General features: G+C 55.8%; 1 protein-coding gene across 1 annotated transcript in view; it reads left to right on the top strand.

Moving 5' to 3' along the window:
* ABR (ABR activator of RhoGEF and GTPase) overlaps positions 1-19,207 on the top strand; it is a 183,434-nt gene that overhangs the window by 82,951 nt on the left and 81,276 nt on the right. The window contains exon 2 of the mRNA XM_007454242.1: positions 2,593-2,777. Coding sequence (XP_007454304.1) covers positions 2,593-2,777 — 185 coding nt within the window. The remainder of the gene's footprint in view (positions 1-2,592; positions 2,778-19,207) is intronic.

Genomic DNA, 19,207 nt, shown 5'->3' with positions numbered 1-19,207 from the left:
TCCCTTTTCCTGGTAGGATTCTCCGGGGTCTCTGGCTGGCTTCCTGGGCTGTCAGGGTCTCCTGGAGGTTGGAATGAAAGGGACAGTATCCAGGAACATTTGCAGAGAGCTCTGAGGGCACTGTCCTCCATGCCCGGGAACCCTGCTGTTGTGGCTGGCACCCCTCTCTCCCCTCCTTGTCAGCCTCCCCTGACGAGGGCTGTAGAAGGAGATTTCCCTAGAAGATTAGTGAGATTCAGAGGGGGAAAGATGGCATTTGGAGACAGACTTGGATTCAGATCCTTTCTGTGCAGATCTCTCTGAGACTCAGTGACTCTGCCTGTGAACTGGGGATCGTGAGCGCAGCCTCTCTGATGTGGCTAGGTTGAGATGTGGGGTCCAGGGGCACCACTCTGATAAGGATGAATTGGGCACACATGGCGGAAGGCTGGCAGAGACCTTCCCACCCTGCTGTGACCCGGGCAGCTGCAGACTGTGCGGTAGAGTCAAGCCTCACCACTTTCCCTGTGGTCCCTTCTCCCCTTGCCCTTGGGAAATATCTTGAGAGTGAAGGCTCTGGTCCTGTGACCCCTGGGAATTGGTCAGTGTACAGGAGAGTCAGCGGGGCCTGCTGGAATCTGAACGGATTGCCAGGCCAGTGTTCATCAGAGTTCACATCCCTCGCTTGACTCCAGGCACTAACAGGGCAGCCTGGAGCCTCCTGGAGGAAAGACCGCAGGTTAACGTGGTGTTTCGTTCCCTCCTCGTGCTTCTCCAAAGTGAGTAGGTCTCACCAAACAGCCGGGCTCCCTCACAGTGCCAGACTCAGGCAGCCCGGTTGCTGTGGTTCCTCTTCCTCCCTCCCAGGATCACTGGGGGCACTAGAGGGCCACGCACTGTAGGAGTTCTGAGCTGGGACGCCAGGGGGGACACTGTGGAGGACGTGGTATCTGAGCAGATGATGGGACAGACCCAGCCAGGGGTGGAGGTGGGGGAGGGTCCCTCACACAGCTGTAGGAGAGACCCCCACTGGTGGGGTGAAAATAGCAGAGTTGGCTTACCCCCACCTGCTCCTGAGACAGAAGCCCTGTGTCCTCCTGGCAGTGGGTCCTGTTTCCCGGGTGCCTGGCACACACACGTCCCAGTGTCTGGATGGCTAGATCCTGTGGTTCTTCACGTGCACGCCTGTCCTGGGGAAAAAAAATAATAGCTCACGTCCCTGACAGCTTAATGGGCCGTCAGCACAGGACTGGAGAGGAAGTCGGCAGGAACAGGTGCAGCGAGGCTGGGGGGCGCTCTCGGCTGCCAAAGGGGCAGATTGGACTGAGTGTGGCCGTGGCCTGGCGCCCTGGTGACCCGTTGACACCATTCTCAGGCTGCCGGCGGCCCCAGGGGCTGGTGTGTTGTGACAGGAGGAGGAGCCAGGGCCCCCGCTGAGAACTTGGCTCAAGCCTCAGACCTGAGAGGGACAGTGCATTCCTCTGCCCATTCACTCACTCCCCACACGTTCCCAAGATCCTGACCCATGCGGGCCATGGCTGCTGGGCACACAGCGATGGCTGTCACCCAGTTCCCGCACCAGGTGTTCAGGGACGAATGGACAGGATCACTGGGGACACTAGAGGGCCACGCACTGTAGGAGTTCTGAGCTGGGACGCCGGGAGGTGGGGGGGGACACTGTGGAGGAAGTGATATCTGAGCAGATGTGGGACAGACCCAGCCAGGGGTGGAGGTGGGGGAGGGTCCCTCACACAGCTCTAGGAGAGACCCCCCACTGGTGGGGTGTAATGGGGGCCTTTCTGAGATGCTGCCTTGCACCCCCATAGACCCGGCCTGCTGTCCAGGGAGGGGGTGTCTGGGCGGGGGCTCTGGCCCCTGAGTGGTGCTGGCAGCGCCGATGGGGTTAACAGCAGCTTGATTTCCCTGTGGCTGTTTCTTCCCTCCTTTTCCCAAGGAATCCTACGTTGAAATTACAGAAGTAAGTGCCGGCTTTTGAGAAGTCTGCTGTGCAACCGCATCCCTGCCAGGCCCGGCCGTCTTCTCGCCCATGCTCTGCCAGCCTTGGGCTCTGACCTTTGCGGAGCCTTGTTCGAGGGGTGAGGGCTCCCTCGGGTGCCGTTCCTCAGCCCCCACCCCAAACCCTGCTCTGACCTCCCATCCAGGGATGGGGCTCAGTGTACAAATGGTACCCAAAGAGGAGGGGCTCAGGAAGTGACATCGCTCGGCCCGCCCGCACCTCCTTACTCCCTATAAAAAGCAAAATGGTGACTCAGAGAGGAGAGCTGGAAGCGTCCTGCCGCCTGCTCCCCCTGTTAATTTTTAGACTTGGAATTAGGCAGGAGGCAAAGGAAACAGCAGCTCGAAATACGCGACTGACATGCTATTAAGCGGGTGGCAACAGGGGAGCTGCTCCCCGTCGACTCCCAGCGGCCCCTGAACTGCAGCGCCTGGTGCCTGCTGGCGCTCCGGGCCGCGCAGCCCTGCCCGGGCTGGGCGTGGGTGGTGCGGCCCGGGGCATGGCAGCCGGGGACCGCCGCTGGCGCCCACTGCGCTACCAGTCCCTGGCAGCCCTCGTGGAGGACTCTCAGTGGCCTTTCTTGTTCCTTGTCTCAGACTTCAGCTACGGGGCAGACGACTACGACGGAGAGGGGAATGAAGAGCAGAAGGGGCCCCCAGAGGGCTCGGAGACCATGCCGTACATCGATGAGTCGCCCACCATGTCGCCCCAGCTCAGTGCTCGGAACCAGGGTGGCGGGGACAGCATCTCCCCCACCCCACCTGAGGGGCTGGCACCTGGGGTAGGTACACCTGCTTTTCCTTCCGGGTTTGGGAAGAGGGGGCTTTTGGGGAGGGGGGTAGGCAGGCATGGGTGTCGTGGGCCAGGCTCTGCTTGGAGCGCTACTGGGGTGCAGGACTCGGGAAATTTGGGCTTGCTCTTGGTGCCCTCATCATCTCATTCCGGTCCTGGGCCTCTCAGATTAGCCCCCGTCCCCCGCCTGCTGCTCTCTCTGCCACTGCTGCACCTACCCCTGTCTCTTCTACCAGCCATCTGCTCCCCCTGCCTCCTGGACACCTCACTTCCTCTTTCAGCTTTCTCTCTCAGTTCTTCTCTAGCAGGATGGGACCTTGGGGAGGGAACAGGCTCTCCTCTCTGGGCCCGCGCTGGGCAGTGGCTGTTTATGTGAGTTGTGGGCTATAAATGCACAGGTGCCGGCTCAGCAAACCAAGGCTGGCCTTGGTGCCGGCAGTGGGAGGAGTGAGCAGCTTCTGTAGCATTCCCTGAGCACCCAGGGCCCTGTCCAGCCCTCCTCTGTTGACTCTGGAAGGGAATGAGCCGTAATGGTGTCCACCTCTCCTCTTGTCCACCGATGAAAGCTCTGCTCCAAAGAGAAGCACTTTACAAGCAATATTGAGGATGTGCTCTGAGATGGGCGGAGGGATAGAGATGCGAGGAGGTTTGCAATCCTTGTAATTAATGCTGTTCCTGGGCCCAGAGACCAGCTCTGTCCGTGCTCAGCTTGTGCGAGCGTGTCTGAGACACAAGAGCAAGTGAGACAGAGGGATTCCTGGGGGCTATTTTTCAGAAATTGGGAAGATCAAGTTTCGGCTCAGCAAACCAAGGCTGGCCTTGGTGCCGGCAGTGGGAGGAGTGAGCAGCTTCTGTAGCATTCCCTGAGCACCCAGGGCCCTGTCCAGCCCTCCTCTGTTGACTCTGGAAGGGAATGAGCCGTAATGGTGTCCACCTCTCCTCTTGTCCACCGATGAAAGCTCTGCTCCAAAGAGAAGCACTTTACAAGCAATATTGAGGATGTGCTCTGAGATGGGCGGAGGGATAGAGATGCGAGGAGGTTTGCAATCCTTGTAATTAATGCTGTTCCTGGGCCCAGAGACCAGCTCTGTCCGTGCTCAGCTTGTGCGAGCGTGTCTGAGACACAAGAGCAAGTGAGACAGAGGGATTCCTGGGGGCTATTTTTCAGAAATTGGGAAGAATCAAGTTTCTTCTTGGGAGGGGGGCGGGGGGGTGGCTTGGATTGCTTGGTCCTGCTTGGTAGGGGGCTTGTTCAGGTGTGTTTTGTAGGGGGGGGGTCCCCTTTCTTCCCTCTAATACCCTCGAGGAGCAGTCACTGAGTTGCTGCGAGATACTTGTTTCCCTCCTGCAGGACCCAGCACACCCCCACTCCAGCCAGGGGACTGCCTGGACCCTACCATTTCTTGCGAACCCCCTGCTTCCTTCCCTCCCAGCCTCCTCGGCCACCCTCCACCCCTGCGTAGAGGTCTCACCCCCTCTTCACACAGCCCGGTGGCTGTTATAGCCTTTGGCAACAAGGGCCTTGGCAACCGGCTTCCCACTTGGGGGAAGCCACATTGTTGCCGTGGCAACAGAGGCCTAGGCAGAGCTTATCAGCTGCCAGGCAGTGCAAGTTTGGGAAGGGATGGTGGGGGCAGGTGGGAGGTGGAAGTGATGGGCAAGGGCGTCGATCAGGTTCAGGCCCCCCACAGCTGACATTCTGGGGTATTGTCCTGTCGTCCTAAGGAAGGGTGGCAGGTGAGAGACAGCCATCTTGGACCTGCGGGGCAGGATTCTTGCTACTGATGGAGGAGAGGGTGCTCTGGGACCTGAACTGACTCTAACCAGGGGAAGCAAAGTGACAGCTCTTGCCTCCCGTCTCTGCCTTTAGGTCTCTGACCACAACAGGGCTTAGAGACATTCCTCTCCCATCCCGGAGACTCAGCTGTTACCCCTGTGAGCTGGTGCAGAAAGAGTCACTGTAGGACTCAACACAGCACCAGGAATCCTGGCTGAGAGTTGAGAACGTGTGGCCAGATTAGAGCCACTTGCTGAAGAGAAAAGCCATTTATTTCCCTTTCTCCTCTGCCTTCCTCCTTGCTTCCTGTCCTGTCTCCTTCCCTCATCACATGACCACCTTGCTGGAGTGCATTTTGTCCATCGACTTTTAGGTTCCCTGGTGAAAGGTACTCAGGTGCTTTCTCTAGTGAAACGGGTCACAGTCAGAACAGGGAGATGCCCCCACCTGGAGCTCTGAGGCTTCGGGGCAAGGACTTCCTTTACTACGATGCTGCCCATTTTGCTTGGTGACTCACAAGGGAAGAGCTTGCTTTGAGGACTTTGAAATCCAAGAGATGCTACGGTGACAACTGGCCAAAGTGCTTGCGAACCCCAGGATTAATTTTTGCACCATTGGCTAGAAATTAAACAAGGTAGGGGTGGGGAGCGTAATCCACCTTGGGGATCCTAGCAAAGATTCCAGCCCAGTGTACCCCCTGCCTGCCTACCTTCCCTCCTGAGTTGCATTTCTGCCCTCTCTGCTGTGTCACTGGCCCCATCTAGTGGACTCAGCAAGTATTGCTGTGTACACTGGGGTGCTGGAGAGAGTTGACACACCTCTTCCGGAGTACTTGAGGGCTGTTTCAGTTTTTTTTAAAAAAAGAAAAAGAAAGCCAAGGTTTCGGCTACTTGGCTCTGCTCATTTGACCAGGCAGGTCCCCTCCCTGCCAGGTTTCCTGTTGGGGCGTTGGGAACCAAGGGGACTTTTGGACCAAATCAGATGATTGTTCTAGATATTCAGATATCTGCCCTCTGGCAGCCAGACATTCCACACCCAAATGTGCATCCAACTTGTTCCCGGAAGCCCAAGGTTTGGTCTTTATATTAGGGTTCTCCAGAGAAACAGAACCATTAGGATACAGAGAGAGAAGGATTGATTTATTATAAGGAATTGTCTCACTAGATTATGGAGGCTGAAAGGTCCCAAGATCTGCAGTCAGCAAGCTGGAGACCCGGGAGAACTGATGGTATAGTTAGGTCCAGTCTGAGTCCAAAGGCTGGAGAGACAGGAGAGTTGATGGTGTAAGCTCTAGTCCGTAATTGAGTCCAAAGGCAGGAGAAGACCTATGTCCCAGCTCTAAGACAGGCAGAGAGAGTGAATTCTCCCTTACTTTTTATTCTATCCAGGCCTTCAACTGATTGGATGAGGCCCACCCACATTGGGAAGGCAACCTGCTTTACTCAGTCAGCTGATTCAAGTGTTAATCTCATCCGGAAACACCCTCACAGACACACCCAGAATAACGTGTGGCCAAATGTCTAGGTATCTGTGGCCCCGTCAGGTTGATGCATAAAACTAGCCCTCACGGTCTTACTCTCCCAGCAGCTCAGAGAATGGAAGGGACATGAGCTTTGCATAGATGAACATGTTGTGCTCTCTAGCTGTGGGACCCTGGATCAGTGTCATAACCCCTCTGAGCCTCAGTTTCCTCATCTCTAAATAGGACTAACCACCTGAAGGGTTGTTGAGAGGACGGACTGGGATAGCTCAGGGTGAGGCCTGCAGCGCTGGGCCTGGCTCACTGTGGGTCCTCAGTCCTTGGCGCCCAGGGCCCACGAGACTCTCCTCACCAGCCATTAGAGGGGTGGGGAGCCCAGAGCACTGCGAGGACCTGGCCTAATGAAATATTTGCTGGACAACAACTGAATCTGCTTTTGCAACCTCCTTTCTGGGTCAGATCTGTCCTCCCAGGTGTGGTAGCCGAGATGAAACCGGGTCTCTGGTGTTGCAGGACAAATGCTCTTCACTCCCCGGAACGCCCTGCAGCCTCACTGTGCTCTCGCCTTAGATGTGCCCCAGTGTGCAGCCCAGCGAGGTATCAGGGTGAAAGCTGAAGCCCCGCCCTGCACACCCTCACTCTCCCCAAGCCCAGGCTGAGTACAGCTCCCTCCGGTGGCTCAGTTCAGCAGAGAGGGCCTGCTTTCACCCTGGGAAGGACGGGCAGGACTCTCCATCTCACTGACAAGCGGGGCACATGTTCCCCTGCCAGGACCGTGGTCATTCAGAAAAGCGGGGAGGCACCGTGAAAAGGGGCCACAAGGCAGAGAGCAGATCTGGTTGTTGTCTCAGTGCCACCACTTTCTAGCTGTGTGACCTGAGGGATTTCACTCATCTGAGCTCCAGTTCGCTCATCTGTAAAGTGGCGATACTGAGAATTTCCTCCCTCCTGACCTCACACAGCTGTCGGGAGGCTTCTATGAGATGGTGCCAGTAAAGTCTGTACATGTTAGTACTGCACTAACTGCTGAATTGAGGAGTTTAGACTCCAGACGGCAGGGTAATTTAAAGATAGGTGGGGGAGAGTTGAGATGATCACCGTTGTCATCCTCATCTTCCCCCCTCCCCCGCACAACCCCCCCTTCCTCACAGCTACCTAGACTCGCCTTGAGCCTTTTACATGGGGAGCCAGAGATATACTTAAACTTGGTCTTTCTTTTATTCTTTTCTCTTTTCTTGGCCGCGCCTTAGTTCCCTGACCGGGGATTGAACCTGTGCCTGTTGCATTGGAAGAGCAGAGTCTTAACCACTGGACTGCCAGGAAATCCCTAAACTTGGGTCTTTCTGACGCTGGAGTCTCTGTGGTGCTCCCAGGTCCCCTCAGATACCACCTCCCTTGTGAAGGTTTTCCAGCCCATGGCTGAGCCCTCCGCTGTCTGGGGACCGTGCACAGTTACTTGTGGGGCACGTCTGCCCTGCGAGATCCGGAGCCCTGATCCCCGATCATCTCCGGGACCCGCATCAGCAGCTCCCGGGCACCTAGGGGTATTCACCCAGCGTTTATGGAATTGAATCAAGTAGCGCTGGGTTGGCCAGGGAGCAGGGAGGCAGGGCAGATACAGTCTCAGGGGATGAAGCTAGGACGAACTGCTGCCCCCTCTTCCCTTCCTGGCCCCTTCTGAAGCCTTGGGGTTTGGGATCTGAGGTTGCAGGACAAGTAGGTCTCTTCTAGGTGAAAGGAGAAGCCACGTGGCAAGCTGGGAACATCTGAGATGTTGTCCCAGTCTGCTCTCTTTGGACGGCATTCGAGGCCTGGGCTGGGTGGGTTGGCGGCTGCCCTTTATCTTTACGCCTCCCAGGAGTTTCCAGATGCAGGTAAAACCAGAGACATCTCTCCTCAGGTTGCCGACCTCCTGCCTCAGCAGCCTTGCGCCCCATTGCCCCCTTTCTGGATCTTTGGTCCCCACTCCAAAGAGGAGGAGCTTGCCTGGCTCCCCCTACGTGCCAGGTGCTGTGCCAGGTGCCCGCGGGCTTCATCGCCACCTATCCCTGCAACCACTGGGAGAGCCCCCCATTTTGTAGATGAAGGAGCTATGGCTCAGGGGGTTCCTTGGCTTGTGTGAGTTGAGGGAGATGTGAATAGGAAGTAGGGAGACAGTGCCCTGGTTGTGGTCCTCAGCCCCTCCACGGCTGGTGCTCCCTGGCCTTTCTGGCTCATCGCCCCCCTTTCACACATGGCTGGGATCTGGGCTTCCCTGACTGACCACATGCAGCCGACCTGGAGCATCGCGTAGTGCTCACAGCCTGTCTGGGATCTCCCTCTCCCTGCTACTGTGCTGTGTGTTTCACATCAGCCAGTAAGGCGACTTCCAAAGCAACATGTATTTGGTGAAGGTTTGCTCATCTCCTGCAGGTCCCAGGGACAGTGGATAGGAGAGTGAGCCAGACCCATTCTCTGTCCTTGAGGTTCGGGAGTCTTTGGGGGTGGGGCAGGGAGGCCAACCGACCCGCCTAATCGCACCAAGAGGTGTGAAATTGCCCCGAGAACGCCTTCAGTTTGAGACGTTTGGCCACACAGGTGAGCCGCCAGGGGGCAGAGGCTGGATGTCCCCCTGGGCTCTGGGTTCTGCCAGGGTGCAGAAGGGCAGGAAGCATCCCAGCAGCAGGCTGGCTCTTACCCACGGACTCTCTTTTCCCTCCTCCTCACCTAGTTCCTCCACTAGTGGGTGCTAGCACTTTCTTTCCAGGATGATGCTCTGATGATGCCCTTGTGGACCTTCCTCCCACAGGGTTATGGGCTGGTTGCTTCTATCTGGAAAGCCACACAGACCCCCCCAACCCTCCTGCCTGTGTGGCAGAAAGAAGAAGAGAAACGCTTCCATAGCACTTACTAAATGCCAGGCACTGTTGTAGCACTTTATAAATACTAACTCATTTAGTTCTCACCACACCTTGGGAAGTAGGCACCATTACTGCCCCATTTTACAGATGTGAAAACTAAGGTGCAAAGAGGTGACATAACCCACCTGAGGTCCCACAGCTGGTCAGTGGTGGGTGCTCACCACCGCTGTTCTCTGCAACCTCTCCAAAACAGGAACCTCAGTGCCCTCGCCTTATGTCTTTCTGGCTCTGTGATTTTGGATAACCTGTAGAGTCTTGGTCCCCTCAGCTGCAAATAAGGATAAATACCTCCTATTTGGAAGGGCTGCTGGGAGGACCGAGTAACACAGTGCCTCTGGCACTGGCCCCTGGGGTCAGTTCTCATTGGCCCAGGGTCTGCTGAGCTCCAGAAAGTCTGGAGGTGGGACTTGAGCTCCTACCAAGGAAGTTGGAAGGGCCAGGGATAGGCAGAGAGGAGGGAGAGGGGGCTCCAAGCCAGGTCAAGGCCTGGAGGTGAGAATGCACCTGGCCCTTTCATGGGACAGCAAACAGCAGAAGTTGTTGTCAACAGTTTGATCAGTTGAGTCATCAGCAAGGGCCCCACTGCCCTTGTTAGGGCTGACTTGGTGGCTTCCTGCTGGGTACAGAGTGAGCAGTGTTTTAGAAACAGTAATCTGGTGTCAGCAGGAGGGATGCACTGAAACACTGTCTGGTCACTCCCTGTAAAATTCTTCAATGCCTGCCTGTAGCAATGCTGTCAAGGCCGTGCCTGACCTGATCACTTGACCTCTGCCTACCTCTGCAGGCTTATTACAACCCCCCAGCTAGACTGTGAGCTCTGCCATGGAGATTTGTCAGTTTTGTACCAAAATGTTTGCTCACTGCAAACTGTAGTGCCTAGAACTGCGCCTGGCACGTAAGAGATGCCTAGTAAGTATTGGTTGAATGGATGAAGACTTGCCACCCAGACTGAACTCATTTCATTATGCCTCATGCTGTCCTGTCTGCCCCTGAGTCCCCCTGGCATGGCTAATCCCTGTTCATTTTCAGGTAGGAGTTTTTTTTGTTTTGTTTTGTTTTGTTTTTTTGCGGTACGCAGGCCTCTCACTGTTGTGGCCTCTCCCGTTGCGTTGCGGAGCACAGGCTCCGGACGCGCAGGCTCAGCGGCCATGGCTCACGGGCCTAGCCGCTCTGCGGCATGTGGGATCTTCCCTGACCGGGGCACGAAACCGTGTCCCCTGCATCGGCAGGCGGACTCTCAACCACTGCGCCACCAGGGAAGCCCCAGGTAGGAGTTTTAATGTCACCTCCTCTGGAGAACCTTCTGTGACTCTCTACTTGCCCAATTATAGCACTTACCACACTTCTTTTTTAAATTTCTTTATTTTTCCTGATTACATCCCTGAAAATTCTAACTTTACAGAAACATATAATATGGAAAGTGAAAGTCTCCTTAAGTCTCATCCCACAGAGAGAATGTCTGTTAAGAGACATTTTCTTTTTCCATGTGAGATATTACATATATATATATATATACACACATATGTGTAAAAAATACATTTTTCTCTGTGTATATATTATATATATATACACTTTTTTAAAAAGTGGGATCATACTATTAATACTGTTATGCAGTTTGCTCTGGTTATTTAATAAGTCTTGGACATCTTGCATATCAGTAATTAGAGACCAACTCATTCTCCTTCATGACTGTATGCAATGTTTCTTTTAATGGTTGTACCATAATTCACTTAGCCAGTCCTCTTCTGTTAGACATTTGGGCTGTTTTCAGTCTCTCACTGCTATAACCATCATTGCAGTGAACATCTTTGTACAAAGATCTTTGAGTCCTTGTAGAAATGTTTTTGCAGAAAAATTCCTTAAAGTGGAGGTGCTGAGTCAGAGGGTGAGAACATATTAAATCACAATAGCTTTTTCCACGTTATTCTTTCTGGAAGAGTTGTACCTTAGCACCAGAGTTCTGAGATCGTGCCCTTCCCCTGGCCCTGCCTTGGCTCACGGTGGTCAGTCAGTCCCTGAGACCATCAGCCCCCACGGAGGTAGAGACAAAGCGTCCCACTTGTGGCTGTGTTGTGAATGCTAGCACAGCACCTGGTGCATGGTGGGCAATGAATAGATACTTGTTGATTGAGTGGGTAAGGGAATGAGGGGATGGAGAATGAGTGTGAGAGAAGGCTGTTGGGTTTGGGGAGAGTAAACTGTTGGTGGCTTGGAAAGCGTGGATTTGGTGGGTGCCCCTTGTTCATGGGGGCGTGGTTCCCGCCCACTTCTCCAAGTTCATCACCTGCCCCTTTTCTGTCCTCCAGCTGTGCTTCCTGGGGTTCCTTACAAAACATTTTCCTCCCTTTGCCTGGAAACGCTTCCCCTTTTTTAAGATGCTGCTCAGAAGCCACGCTTCTGTGGAGCTTTACCTCTCAGGCAGGGTTAGTGCCTTTGTTCTGTGTTCCCACTGTGTTGACCAGTGAGAACACTGCCTCATTTGTTTATATGTCCTTCACCCGCTGTGGGTTGAGAGCATTCTAATGGCAAGGTCTTTGTCTCCCAGGTCTGTGTATTTGTAATGCCAGGCCTTCTCTGGGTATGAATGAACAGATAGATGGACAGGCAAAGCTCAGAAGTCAAAGTGGAATATTATTGCGGTTATGTAGGTGTGAGATTCTACAAACCTTGGTTGGGGTGGCGGCTTCGGGAAAGGAAGAGAAGGAAGAACCAAGGGGACTTGGTGAAAGGGATGTGGGGCCTGAGGGAAGGAAGAGTCACAAGATGGCAGCCCCGCCAACAGAAGTGGAGAAGCCAGAAGGGTTTAGGGAGGGGGGGAAGGGTCGTTTGGTTTGGAGATGTGGAGCTGAGGGGCTGCTCATGGGACTTCCAAGTGAGGAGAACCAGTTGACAGCACAGATGTCACACTCCAGCAGAGCAAGATGTTGGAGCTACAGATGGTGACGGGCTGCCGTTGGCCTAGCAGTGAGAAGGGATGAGTTCTCCAAGGATAGAGAGCAGAGGGCTGCGGCCTGGTCCGAATGGGTGACTCCACACTTACAGGAGGCAGGAATAAGAAGGGCCAGCTGGAAGCAGAGCCATCAGAGGCAGCACCAGCATATGCCCACAGAAGCTGAGGGATTTAAGAGCATCCAGACCGCAGAGGCTGAGGAGTAGAGCAGGAGGCCTCTGACTTTGGAATAAGGCAGTTTAGAGGCCTTTGGAGCAGCTGCTTCTCTGCAGAGGAGGGTCCGGAGCCAGGCCAAAGCAGGCAGAGTTGTAGGGGAAAGGGAGGAAGCACCATTGGGACTTGTGAGTCACCTCCCTCCAGGGGCAGAACTGAGTGGCGTCTGTGTGCCCAGTGGAGATGGAAGGGCATTCAAATTACTCACTGGAATTTCCAGCCAACCCGGGTGGGGTGGAGTGGAGATGCCTTGGACGTTCAGGGAGCAGCTTCTGAGAGGTTTCAGGGTTTGGAAGAAGTGGGTGTCGACACTGCCATGCTAGGTAGGGGCATGGGGAATGGAGACAGGGGTACTCTCAGAGACTCCTGAGGGCCCCTCATGTTCCTTTGGCGGGGGGAAGGGACACCGTGCGGGGGTGGGGTGGGGAGGGCCTTGGGCTGTTAGGCCCTTCTCCCATTAGACCTGCTTGTCCCACTGGAGAGGGCAGCCCATGCCGTGCACTCGGAGCCTGCAGGATGGGAGACAGACTGGCACAGAGCCCCGGGCTGGCACACTTGTGCCCTGGGGAATGCCAGGCCTGGTTTTTCCCAAGCGCTGGGAACAGCCTCACCCGCCCAAACCAAATGAGGAATTGTGGCTGAGAGGGCCCTTCAGATCTACCCCGGCTATTTATAACCCAGCCCGGGCAGGGACAGGGAAGAACCAGGGATGAGGGAGAGGGTGGGTGTGGGGTGGGTTGTGCCTCTGGGGAGCCCCATCAGCCCTGAGGCCCCAGAGAACCTACCCCAAATCCCTTGGTCTGCATTTCAGCTATGGTGACAGGGAGAAACCTTTTACTGGTGAGGACAGCTCTGATAGAATGGCAGGAGCCCCACCTAGAGCTCAGAACTTCCGCAGACTTTTTTGGGGAGTTGGGATAAGGAACCATGTCCATTCCTCTCCTTTTTCCCTCCTCGCTCTTCCTCTACCCTCCACCCAGCTTGGAGGCTCAGCCAAGGGCCCTGTTCTCAGCTGAGATGCCCAGTGGGAAGGAGAGGTGATGACCCCAGGTGGGCCTAGGATGGCGTGCTGTTAACCCCCCCTTTGGAATGCATTTCCAAATGAGCTCCAAAGAGTTGGACTCTTCCCCCTGTGGCCATACAGTTGCCACCTGACAGGGGATGTGCCGTGTGCATAAGGAGGCCGGTGGTAGACACACGAGGCATTAATGGACAACTCGGACACTGTATCATTAAGAACCACACTGTCTGGTCTGGCAACTGTGTACTGGGAGAGACACTTGTGAGCTAGAAGCATCAGGAAGATTTTGAGGAAATCCCTGACTAGAGACATGGTTTGGGGGCTGGTGGGAGATTGAGGGGATTGGCGTGAGTGGGGCTGGAGCTTCAGGGCTCATTACTCAGAATCCGGAGTTTTCACTTGATCTGTCTGGCTGGTGGCACCTATTATACAGGTTTATAAAGATAAGTAGTGGGCTGGTCATGTGTGAAGCTGAATTTGATTCCAAGATGCCAGGTCCAGTGATGAAATGGGACAGAGGTGATATTCAAGGAACAACCCCACACAAACACACACACACACACACACACACACACACACACACACACCACACACCACACACCACACACCACACACCTCCCAACCTTCCCTCAAAGAAACACAACCAGTTGCAAGAAGGCAGCAACCTTGTCTGTGGGCCTGATTCAGTGCACAGATGTGTTTCATTGAGACTGCATCATGTTCTGTTTTTTAAATATAACATATCTGCCATCATTTTTAAATTGAGAGCTATCACCTAAAAATCCAGATTCCAGCTTCTCTTGAACAATCCAAGATGGGGCAACCTTGAGCCTGCACTGCCCCTGGCAGCCAGCAGCTGGAGCTGAGTGACAGTTGCTTTAGTTCACCTGGTCCCTACATGGCTCATTTCACTAATTAATCTTACCTGCACCCTCTTGGGTGCTGGAGTTGGCAACCTTTGCCCTGGGTGTTGTGAAAGAGCTTTTCCCAGCTGCTGCCCTTCGCAACTCCACCCCCATGAGAGTAGGTGGATTACATCTCTGGATGGGGCTAGGGGACCAGAGTGTGCATTTCACCCTCTGGATGGATTTAGCTTCTATAACAATGGAAGAAGCCAGGGGAAGCAGGCTGGGGGTGGGCAGGGCTGGCGTGCTCCTGGTCCTGGGTTAAGTGTACCCCCCCCCCCGTGGGGCTGGTCCTACTGGGCCCAGGCCCCTCTTGAGGGAAAACAGCTCCGAGGAGGTGTGGTTTTGCTAATCAGCAGCATCTGTGAGTCGGAGGTGTGGCACCTCCGGCTGCCCGAGGCGGCCCCGCTGCAGCCCCTGGCGGGCACTTGTGCTTCTTTCGTGGCGAGGCAGGTCAGGCCTCCTTTGCACAAAACCTTGTTCCCTCAGCCACGGTGGCGATGGAAAGAAACTATGGTTTCTCACCAGGGCTTGGCCTCCCCTCCTCAAAGGTGTCAGAGCCTGAGGCGGAAATGAGAAGGGGCTTGTCGGCATCCCAAGGTGACACCGAGGTTGGCCCGGGGGCCCGCGAGGCTGTGCGGGCAGCTGCTCGTCCGCTCCGCCCCCGCCCGCCCGCCCGCCCGCCCGCGGGGCCGGTGAGGGGCTGTAAATAAAGCCTGTCTCTGGGAAGCGGACCTCCCCCTGCGCCCGGCCGGGCTGCGGCCTCGTCGCCCCTCCTCCGCGCTCCCGAAGCCTCCGCCAGCCGGCTGGCCCGGCGACCGCAGAGAGGGAACGGCTCCACCTCACCCGTCGAGTCGTGCATTTCCTGTGTCTTGAGAGCGAACGCGAACCTCCGCGTCCAGGAGGGCGGGACGGCCTCGTCGCCCCTCCTCCGCGCTCCCGAAGCCTCCGCCAGCCGGCTGGCCCGGCGACCGCAGAGAGGGAACGGCTCCACCTCACCCGTCGAGTCGTGCATTTCCTGTGTCTTGAGAGCGAACGCGACCCTCCGCGTCCAGGAGGGCGGGATCTGTGGGGCCGGCGGCGGCGGCGGCGGCGGCGGCGGGGCGCCCGGCCGGGCTGGGAGCGGCGGCAGGGAGCAGGGCCCCGCCTGCCTGGAGAGCCGGCGCGCACGGCAGGAAGGGCCGCGGTGGCCGGCAGGGGCGCGCGGGCTCCGGTGACAGCCCTGGAATCGCAGCGGCGGCAGCGGCGGCGGAGCTCCCCGCGAGAGGCGGCCGGGGCCGCACGGACGCCCCGCTTCCCCTTTCTCCGGGAGGACCCGGAGCCGGCGGGCGGGAGAAGGCTCATAATCTTCCCGTCCCCGCCTGCCGGCCTCGCTCCTGGGCGCTGGCGGCCACGGCTGCCGCTGCCGCTGCCGCTCCCGCTGCCGCTGCCGCTGCTGCTGGGACCCTGTTTCCTGTTTGCCCTCCGCGGCTCCCGCTGCCATGGAAGAGGAAGAGGAGGCGATAGGCTTTTTGGACAAGGTCCTGGAGGATGAAGATGTGTTTCTCCTGGAGGAGTGCGAGCTGGGAACCCCGACCAGCCCCGGCTCAGGGTCCCCATTCTTGGTGGCTGTGAAGGTGGGAATGTGACACGCCCTGGATGCTTGTCGGGGGAGGGGGCAGGGCTCGCAGCTCTGACTGCCGAAGTCTGTGCGGCAGAAATGGCTGATTTGTGCACAAACCTTGTGTCCGAGTGGAAGCACCTCAGCCTGAGAGGGGCTGGCGCCTGCCTGCCAAGGGATGCAAGGGTCTGTGCTCTGGGCACAGCTGTTCCTGGGGGAGAGGCGCAGTGCCCGCCGCCTCCCCCTGGACCAGTTGTCCTCAGGGGGAGTGGCTGCTGGCTTTCCCCAGGCCAGTTGTGCAGAGGGCTTTCTCTGGCAGTGACATGAGTCCCCTGGTGGGCACGCCAGTGGTGTCAGCCTGCTGCCCCAGAGGAGCTGGCCGACGTGAAACTAGGAGGCCGTAATTCCTTGTTTCCATGGCAGCAGTGGGATAAGTGCACTTGTGAAGTTCAGGCCAAGGGAGCCACTCTCTTCCAGGCAAGTGGAATCTGGTGAATCTGGGCTAGGGCACGAGAGCATTTGGAGAGATCGAGAGCCAGAGGTCCCTGAACTTCCTTGAAGGGAAAGAATTGGATCAGCCCAAGAGGGGCGGTAACCGTTGGCTTGGAGGCAGGAGCCAGGTGGCTAGGCACTTTACCCAAGGTGGGCATAGGCAGGAAGCATCTGCTGGACCCCAGCCCACCGACTCTGGGGCTGTCTCGGCAGCAATGCCTCTGTTTAATCAGAGAAGTTGCCTCGAAGGTAGAGCAGGAGGGGAGTGGTTGCCTCAATCCCCTTCTCTTCACGCCGCCCCTGCCCACCCCAGGGGCCGGGATTCCACTTGAAAGCGCACCAGTGCTGCCTAAGGCATGCGCACCACACTGTCCTTCCTTTCTTTCACCTCTAACCTCAGTGTTTTGCTCACCTCCTCTCTGTTCTGTGGCTTGAAGGGAGGGCCAGTGAGAACGTATGGCAGGGAGTTCACAGACTGCAAGCCAGGCTGCCTAACAGAGAGCGCCCGTCTTGTGGGGCCCGAGCCTGTCTGCCCTGGCAGCACTGCACCCCAGAGGGCATGGTGCACGGAGCATTGCTCTGGGCAGGAGGCTGTCGCTGAGCCTCTCTGGGCCTCTTTGTCCCTCCTGTAAGATGGGGATCACTGCCCTGCTCCACCCGTGCTACAGTGTGGATCAGAGGAGGAGCTAATGGAGGTAAAAATAGACTGCAGACCCACGGGTAGATGGCTGATGTGTGGAAGGGGCGGAGCAGTCGCTGTAGGCCTGGGTGTGGGGCAGAGAGGAGCCATATAACGGGAGGCTGGCAGTGGCTGGCGCCCCAGCCCTGGTTTTCTCATCTGGTGCTAGCTCGGCACACTGGGGAAAGTCACATCTCTCACTGGGCCCCCAGGGCTTTGCCCTTAGGGTCTGCCCAGCCATCCCAGGAACAGGATGGGGAAAAGTCTGGTTATGAGGCAAGAGCACCTGCTGGGAGCTTAGTAGTAGTAGTGTGTAGGATGGGACCTCTGTGGGTTCCTAAGGGCCCTTCTCTGAGACACCCTTCCCAGCACAGATGGGGTTCCACTCATATGCTGCCTTATGCGTCCTCCCTTACCCTGGACCTCTAGTCTGGCTTATACCGGGCTAGCCCCTGTTTCATTCTGTTTGGAACTCTAGACGTGTGCCTCTCTCCTCCAGGGCAGGGCCCTCTTGTCTTCATTGTGAACGCTGCACGGTGCTTGGTGTGTGGCTGCTGTCCAGTGGATTGGTGGAATGAGTGAGGCTCCATGGGGCCCACACAGGGCGTACCATGTCCCTGGCCTTATTCCATCTCAGAGGTGTTCTAAGGAGGAAGCACACGGATACCAAAGGGGCTTGGGTGTACATCACACCTAAAAATGCTGTTCCTCCCAGAGCCCTGTGAGCGCCAAGATGGAGTCTTCCTCTCTACCTCACCGCCTCAGTGTTCCCGGACCTGTCTCCAGCACTGGGGGGAGGGCCCCTTTCCTGAGTGTTGGGGGATTCCAAACCCCCTGTCCCAGCCTGAACACCTCTAGGATGCCCTTGTCCTCTACCAGGCTTGGCCATCTACAGAGGGAGAAGACGAACAGAAAGCTCATGGATTCATTCAGCAAACACTGTCAGGTTGTGTTCTATTCAAAGCAGGCTGCCTGGGGGAGGAGACAGGTGAACAAGGCTTGGTCCTTTCTCAAAAAGAGTTCACAGTTCAGGGTAAGGGGGCAAGCGCCCAGGTAATAGGAGTATAATGAGAAAGTAGGCAGGGCCATGAGAAGCGTTCTGATAAAAGGGTACTAAATTCAGAGGAGGAGGGACCACTGCTCGTTGAGTCAGGGCTGGACTGGGCGCATGTGTGTGCACGTGTGTGTGTGCACGTGTGTGCATGTGCACGTGTACATGTGTGAGGTCAGGGCTCATTTCTGGAGGGTGTGCTCCTGTCCTGGGCTGTGGACTGGGCACACCCCTGCATGGTAGACTCTTCTTGGCGGCTGGTAGAAATCCAAGGCAGTTCTCTCTTTGCTATTACTTTACTTCAAGAGTACTTACCTTAAACAGCAGTCGTGTTCCTGAGCACATGTCCAAATGCCAGTCCTATAAATCAATCCTGTTTTCAGAGTAATTTCCGAGATGCTTCATCTTCCTGGGGGACAGATGTGAAGATGGCAGTGGTTTTCTCCAGAGCTGGAGCTTGCTATGTGTTTCAACCCACACACCCCTTTGAGGAGTTAATGGTCTATAAACTAATAATAATGTGAATACTGATAGCAGCATCACCTCCCCTCTGTAAAGTGTTGTGTATGTCCCCCAAATCTTTCATATGATTCTATTTAAAGGTACCTAGGGCTGATAGGGGCCTTGCTATATAAAGGCTGCTATTTAAAGGAACTCATTTGTCAGGAATTTTGAAATCCTTTTGTAATGCAGATTAACCCTTCAGGTTAATTCTGTGCCAATTTTTAATGGATTATCTGAACAACCTGTGTTTCTTTTTCACTTGTCCAGGTCTCCGCTCCCTCCATGTGCAGTGATAGCCATGCCTGTGTCCCCCACTTAGGTTTTTTTCCCGAAGTGTGGGCCACATATGAGATGATTTGAGAGATGATTTTAGGTGGCACCTGGATATATATTTTGCACTTTAATAGTTAGGCGTAAATTTTAATGTATCTTAGAAAAAAATAGGGACTTCACTGGTGGTCCAGTGGTTAAGACTCCGCGCTTCCACTGCAGGGGGCACGGGTTCCATCCCTGGTCAGGGAGCTAAGATCCCACATGCCGCGTGATGCAACCAAAAACAAAAATAGAAAAGTGACTTGCACATCTTTCCTGTGATTTCAAATATAATGCTTGGGGTAAGGCTGTGCTTTTAAGAAGCCAGTTGTTGTAAAGAACAGTATTAAGTAAATAATAGTGCCAGTGGTATGTATGACAGAACTGCAAGGGTGTGGGATGTGAATAGCTGAACTCTGAAAACACTGCTGGACCCCATGGGACCTGCCTGCAGCTTCAGACAGCAGGGAGCCCAGAATATGGAGATCTACCCTTTAGGAGGGTCCCCCAGCAGTGCCCGCCCCACTCCCCCCCC

This window comes from Lipotes vexillifer, unplaced genomic scaffold (genome assembly GCF_000442215.2).
Source record: "Lipotes vexillifer unplaced genomic scaffold, Lipotes_vexillifer_v1.1 scaffold680, whole genome shotgun sequence".
In the NCBI taxonomy this organism is placed as follows: Eukaryota; Metazoa; Chordata; class Mammalia; order Artiodactyla; family Lipotidae; genus Lipotes; species Lipotes vexillifer.
The sequence above is the reverse complement of the archived record's forward strand: the minus strand, read 5'-3'. Positions and strand labels throughout refer to the sequence as shown.